This window comes from Aegilops tauschii, chromosome 7 (assembly GCF_002575655.3).
Source record: "Aegilops tauschii subsp. strangulata cultivar AL8/78 chromosome 7, Aet v6.0, whole genome shotgun sequence".
NCBI lineage: Eukaryota > Viridiplantae > Streptophyta > Magnoliopsida > Poales > Poaceae > Aegilops > Aegilops tauschii.
In genome coordinates, this window is record NC_053041.3 from 429,052,106 (window position 1) to 429,059,072 (window position 6,967).

The 6,967-nt window shown below is 49.5% G+C and overlaps 1 protein-coding gene across 1 annotated transcript; it reads right to left on the reverse strand.

The window, feature by feature from the left end:
* Positions 1–1,008: 1,008 nt before the first annotated feature.
* Positions 1,009–4,828, reverse strand: LOC109779234 (GDSL esterase/lipase At5g45910). Its single transcript, XM_020337842.4, has 5 exons — positions 4,328–4,828; positions 3,371–3,586; positions 3,136–3,284; positions 1,642–1,918; positions 1,009–1,528 (listed from the first exon to the last, which is right to left on the reverse strand). The coding sequence occupies exons 1-5, from the start codon at positions 4,575–4,577 to the stop codon at positions 1,311–1,313; spliced, it is 1,110 nt and encodes a 369-aa protein (XP_020193431.1). The 5' UTR covers positions 4,578–4,828; the 3' UTR covers positions 1,009–1,310.
* Positions 4,829–6,967: the final 2,139 nt, after the last annotated feature.

Genomic DNA, 6,967 nt, shown 5'->3' on the forward strand with positions numbered 1-6,967 from the left:
GAATAGAACGTGACGTGAGAAAGGAGAGAGAAAGCAGGGAACCGGTACGCATCCCTCAGATCACTTGGCGGTGGCATCTGCCCGTAAATAAGGCCAACTCCAGGATTCCCGATTCTGGGATGGCCAAAACAGCAGCTCCAGGTTTTTGTACGTGAATACTGCTACGATCCAGGAAGCCAGCTTCCCGGAGCCGAGCCGTTCGGGCCAGCTTCGCTCGCTGATTTGCGGAAGCTGGGAGCTGGCAAGTTACCGAACAGGCCCTAAGTGTTCAGTTTGTTCTCTATTTATGGGTCAATTGTTTCAACTTCTTTCTTGCATGACAAAAATAAAGCAGCACATACACGTGGCATAGGTCCTTGCTCGGCTTGGCTCGATCACGAAACACAATGCATGTGTGAGGCGTGGCGGGCGAAGCAGGAGCGCGCATGTATGTGCTCTTTTCTCAAGCTCTTAGTGGTATGTGGAACAACTCCCCTTATAAATTGGCCTCACATAGTATCCACTAGCGGGGTGTGGCTAAACTTTTCGCACCACCTTGTCATGCATGAATGGGCCTCATGGGTCTCTAGGATTTACAATAATCTATTGGCAGAAAATCTGAATTATTATATGGGCTAGGCCCAATAATTTCAATAATACGATGTTTGTTTTTGGCTGTGTTGGACTTGTTGGATTTGTGCATCGTGCTATGCATAGGCCGGGCATTTTTTAGATGCGGTTGTATTACCTTAATATATCAATTCAATTCAATGTTCTTTGGACGCGGTTGTATCATCTCGATATATCAATTCAATTCAATGTTCTTTATCAAAAAACTCTCTGTCTTATCTTTCTTATTATACGTACGCGGCCCCTCAAACGAAGGCTAGACGCTTAATTCTGCATGCGCGTCATGCAGAGTCATTACAGCCATGCATTGTTCTGTGCAAATGGAGGCCACGATGGAAAACAGCAGTGCAGGCAAAGCGCGGTTCAGGAAGCGCAAACGCACAATTCTGATCCTCTTGCTTCCATAATATTTAATAATTTATTCTTATGCAAGTCTTGGTAAATGAATAAGAATCAGGTAGCATGTCATACAAGGTACGTACATGTGTACTACTAGAGCTTTTCAGCTGGAAAAACATATCTATACCGGCACGGTTTATACAAACTCTCAACGAACAGACTGAGCGATTTTACCCATCATCATAACTTAACATCTCCAGCGCCTGAAGCGCTCTGCATATCCGTCGATCCCCTCCATCATCATCATCAGCAGCAGCAGCAGCAGCAACGTTACGTACATACAGGGCTAACCATCTGGATTTTCACTTCATGATCGGGGGAGAGGCATAGGGGCCATTCAGCCAGCCGTTGGCGACCATGCGGTAGGCGGCCTCGGTCATGTGGATGCCGTCCCAGCTCACGTACGCCGACGGGTTGGAGCACACGCTCGCGCCCGCCTCGCCGCACTTCTTCTTCAGGTTGAAGTTGTAGGCGCCCGACCCTCCGGCGCCGCAGCATGCCTGCAATGCCGTGCTGAAACCTGCCATGCCCGTCAAGTTCTTCAGTTAGATCATGCCACATACCGAATACATTATGTCGATCTTGTCATGAATAAATTATGATGCGTGCAACTTTGGATCCATCTTCACATACCGAATTTCCCGGGGCTGACGACAAACTGCATTGCAGCTTTGAAGTAATCGCCGTACATGATTTTCGTCTTTGGGTACTTCTTCTGAAGCTGGTCAAGCTGCTGCTTGAGCTCTCTGTTGTGGTGGAAGGCCAGGCGGTTGTATCTCCGGAGGCACCCGGTGCGCGCGTTGTAGTCCGACTTCTTGCTGCTGTTGTAGAGAGTCAGGTACAATGGGAAGCACCCGATCGGAAGAATTCCAGGCACCAACAGGTCTGTCGCGCCAAGCTCGATCAATTTCTGAAACAAAACCAAAAACAATGAGGTAAGACTATCAAAATTCGCATATGTTCATGCACGTTTTGGTTTGCATTCACGGAGTGTGCAAAACTACTTTCAATCCTAGACAAGTAAAGTACTGTATGTTTCAAACTAGTTCAGCAGAGAACTACTAATAAGTAACAGTAATGCAACACTGACAGTGCTATAATTTTTGAAGATCTGTTCACTCTCACTGAAGTGTGTGGAAACTAAACTAACCAATTTTTTAGTGTCATGTCATGTGACAGCCGTTTCATGATTGCCATGCACATAAAAGATGATTCCCCATCTTCTTTACCAGCCATGCCCATTCTCTTCATTGTGCAATCATGTCAGATTGACACCATCGGGACATCACATGGGCCGCTACACTAACCAACAATCTGATGTACTGTGGAGCAACTCTATTCGGGGACCAAAGTACAGACCCCATGGCATCACGAATATGTATCTCGTGCGATTTATGCCGGCGAAAAAAAGAACCCTTTTCCAAACCAGTATAACAATAGCAGTTTCGTGTTAGTCGCCTAGTCAGAAGATTCTCTACTGGTGAGAAAGATACCAAAAGTGTCACATGGCACCACCCCTATTTTAATGTCTGCAAATGTTGGTAACCCTGTAAACATCATACTGAGATCCCTAGATCCAATCCAATCAAATGTGTATTGGCCCTATCAGTCTATCACTCGCCTACCACCACACCACAGTGCAGCCACCCCCATGAGCTTAGGTAGCGACACTGTGCCTACCTACTAACTAAACTACTACCCGGGAATAAAAATATAAGACGTTTTCTAGGCTAAAAAAGCCTACGAAAACGTCATATATTTTGATACCGAGGGAGTAGAACCGAAATCCATAGGTTCTCAAGGCAATTCCAGAGCACGGCCTGAATCCGTGCCCCCTGATCATCTCCCCACCGGTTTTTCAGCCGCTCATGCGTTTGTCATGCATTCCACCTTGCCAGCAAACATCCAGGTATGACAGATGTGTGTTTGCCCGAAATTTGCACCCATGACACACTTGCATGATCCCCTGGAATCTCCAAGTACATTGCACACTTGCGCTGCTTTTCTACTTTTGCCATGTGTGTGTTTGCATCCCGTTGGATTTTCTACGGTTGACTGTAAAAATGATGCAATGCCAAGGTCATCCTACATTTCTAACGCCAAGGTCATCCTCCATGGATTTCATACCTCGACGCCGTTGGCGATGGCTTTGGCGACCAGCGGCACGTAGGTCTTCACATCGGAGAAGGCGACGCCGGAGAAGAGAGGAGCGTTGTAGTCGTTCCCCCCAAACTCTCCCACCACAAACAGGGACTTGCTGAAGTAGTCCTTGCACTCTGCAGTCAGCACAACAAAATGAAACTCTGAACTTGAGACCCCCTGTATCACATTTCAGTAAGGGCTAAGAGGCTCGGCGCCGGACCTTTCTCCGACTTGCAAAGCGACGGCTTCATCTTCTGGAGCCAGCCGATCTGGGTGTTGATGGAGCCGGTGTTCCAAATGCGCTGGTCGATGCCATGCGCCTTGAAGAAGGAGTACTCCAGCGCCGTGGCGCCGGTGATGGCGAAGTTGGCCCCCTTCTTGAAGTCCTTGCCATGCGCCTGCGACGCCGGCGGCAGCGGCAGCCCGAAATGCTCGGCTGCAAATTGATAAAAGATCCCATCAGTAAAAGTGAAACTTACACAGCATACAACGTGATGTTCGCTAATAAAGGCACATAGCAATTCATGGTTAGCTTTATTTGCAATGGCGTGGTCAATCGGTTGCAGCAGTAAATCACGAGTACTTTGAGTTAAAAAAATCCGGTCTGCTTTAGGAGTATATATTTACAGAGGGAAAAGAAAAGGAGCTTTAATTCGAATCAATACTTTGCTCTGGCAGAATGGAGGCAGCAATAATTTTCACTGTTGCAAAGCAGCAGCTCTTTTTACCAGCTTATTTTACCACTCGATTCTATCTTCTTTTCTTCTCTGAAAGGAGAGCTCGGGCCTTTTTTTCTACCTGATTAGCTTTGCATCAAGAGAAAATTTTTGAACACTCTAGCTGGTTGAGTAGGAGCAGCACACTAAAGATGAGACACTGGCTGAGTAGGAGCAGCACACTAAACAAGAGTCAGTTTCATCATGACCAAGGTCAGAGCATGGTCAAACACTCTAGCTGTGGCTCGAAATCAACCGCTTTTAGAAACAGAGACATTTCTGTGGGATATCGCAACGCAAAGCCCATAAAATAATAAGCAGTGCACCAAAAGAAGAATAGGAGAGGGAAAGGACGGCAAGGCGAGCCAGGAGGCCATCCATCTATCCATCCGGGACGGCGGCCGGCGCAGGAATGCGGGATTCGCAGGTGGCGAGAGAGGAGAGGAGAGATTGGTAGTTACCGAGGAAGTCGACGACGACGCGGCCGTTGGAGCAGCGGCCGGTGGGGCGGCCGAAGAAGGTCATGCCGTAGGGCGCGCGCGCGGTGGTGAGGGCCTTGGGGATGCCGTCGACGATGAGGTTGCCGGCGTCGGAGAGCGAGTCCCCGAAGCTGAAGACGGCCTGGTACGACTTCTTGGCGTGCCTGGCGTCGGCGGCGCCCGCGAGGCACAGCGCGGCGGCGAGGACGAGAAGCAGGCCCCGATGCTCCATTGCTGCCGCTGCTGCTCTGGCTGCTGTGGGTGCGGGTGTCGGCGGGCGACGCGCATGTGCTGTGGGAGAGAGGGAGAGAGAGAAAGATGGGATCCTTTACTTGTGTGGCGCCTGCTTTATAACTGCTGAGCAGCGTCACTGCGGGAGTGAGGTGAAGTGTGTGCCGCTGCCGCTGCCGCTGGCGTTGGCCTGTCGCGGACGGGCGGGATGCGCGGGTGGCACTGTTCGGCATGACCGGATGACGCTCGCTCGCTCGCTCTCGCGCGGCCCAACTGATTTAACCATAAGCAACCGCGCCACACAGTACCGCAACCAAAAAAACGCGGCAAATCCTGTTCAATGTACATCCGTGCAGGTGCAGGCCTCATCTCTCATGCATCATGCCAAATGTGCAGGATCAGGTTACGCGCCATGAATTACTCCTATCCTACTCTACTTGCCAGTCTGAGATGAACAGAGACGGTTGTAGGTAGGAGTGTGGACTGCTGAGAAGTGGACTTTCTTTACTTGGCTACCACCACCGTAAAGACGGGTGCTCGTACCAACCAAAGTAACTCCACCATAACTCTCCCCCCTGCAGCCCGGGACCCGGTACTGGCGAGCGTTTCTCATTCCTGGTGTTGATCATAGGTTCACAGGCCATAATGAGATGCTGCTACCCTTTCCTCCTCCTCCTCTCTCCCGGTGATCCTCCACCATTATTAACCGGATCTGTGCGGAGCCAGGTCCAGCCGTCCAAGCTCGCTCACAAGGGCACGGCTCTTCACGTTCGGGGGAAAATGGAGCTCCCATCCATGTCGCCTTTTTTTTTTTTTTCGACAGCACGGATCCCTGTCGTCGTCTTGATAACATCCAGGTTCCCTTCCGCGCCCGTTTCTTGTTGAACCGCCCATTAAATTGGCGCCCGGGCTTTCGACTCGGCGCCCTCGTGGTTTCCCTGAATCGCGCAACCTTTGTCTTCGCCCCTGTGTCCGCTGTCCAGTGTCTGCGCACAGTAACATACGTTTTGGCGATTCCTGACTCGCGGCCTCCGCCGTCCGATCGGCTTGGACCTGATCCAGGCCGTTCGGTCGGAACATGCGTCCAGCTTTTTAGCGCCGGAAATAAGCTTTCAGCACTAACATGCGTGCCTCATTAGTTTTTGAATGGCGTTTATAGGCTTATGACACTCCATCCTCGCCGTGACGCCAACGACACCTTGGTCCAACCAGGTCAGCACTCGATCCCTCTGCACCCAAGTCTCACCGAGTGAGTGAGTGAGTGATCTATCAGAGCACAAGTCGGCACATGCATGCGAGATGGATTTGTCAGCGTCAGCCTGACGTCACTACGAGCAGCAACGAATGTTTTCTAGTACTCTGTGTAGAATTGTATTGAATAATTATTAATACAATAATGTGCCGGTACAAGAAGTATATATATAAGAGCCAAACCGCACCTGACCTAGCCTTATTACAAACCGAGTAGGAGTCTCAATCCTAATACAAGTTGTATTCTAACATCCCCCGCAATGTCAACGGTAGGCTCGACGGCGTTAAGACTGAAACGAATGCCTTGAAACGGAGTAGTCGCCAGGCCTTTAGTAAAGATATCAGCAAACTGAGCAGAAGTAGGCACGTGGAGAACGCGAACTTGACCGAGAGCCACCTTCTCTCGAATAAAATGAATGTCGATCTCAATATGTTTGGTGCGACGGTGTTGAACCGGATTCCCTGACATGTAGACAGCTGAAATATTATCACAATAAACAATGGTAGCTTGCTTAATAGGACGGTGCAGCTCCGACAGCAACTAGCGCAACCAAACCGTCTCAGCAACCGCATGAGCCACAGCGCGGTACTCAGCTTCAGCAGACGAGCGGGAGACCGTAACCTGCCTTTTTGAAGACCAAGAAACCAAATTGTTACCAAGAAAAACACAAAATCCGGATGTGGACCGACGAGTATCTGGACAACCAGCCCAGTCTGCATCAGAGTAAGCTGTCAAGGAGGTGGGAGAGGATTTGTTGATATGAAGACCTAAGTCTAGCGTGCCTTTGAGATACCGAAGAATACGTTTGACATGATTGTAGTGTGGAATACGAGGATCATGCATGTATAAACAAGCTTGTTGGACAGCAAAAGAAATTTCAGGACGAGTGAGAGTAAGATACTGAAGTGCACCGGTAAGACTACGATAAAGAGAAGGATCAGAGAAAGGATCATCGTCGGCAGAGAGTTTGGAACCTGTACCAATAGGGATATGAGAATTTTGACAATCAAGCATACCAGCACGAGAAAGAAGATCCAGAGTGTACTGACGTTGAGACAAGAAAAGACCAGAGGAGTCACGGATAACAGCAATACCTAAGAAGTGGTGAAGAAGACCTAAATCTGTCATAGAGAATTCGT

What these genes read in the sequence shown, in the direction of transcription:
- LOC109779234 (XM_020337842.4), bottom strand. Translation starts at nt 4,577, where the DNA reads ATGGAGCATCGGGGCCTGCTTCTCGTCCTCGCCGCCGCGCTGTGCCTC. An exon ending in CCATCGCCAACGGCGTCGAG is followed by an intron (nt 1,919 to 3,135) that starts GTATGAAATCCA and finishes GTTTTGTTTCAG; the next exon opens with AAATTGATCGAGCTTGGCGC. An exon ending in CGTCAGCCCCGGGAAATTCG is followed by an intron (nt 1,529 to 1,641) that starts GTATGTGAAGAT and finishes CGGGCATGGCAG; the next exon opens with GTTTCAGCACGGCATTGCAG.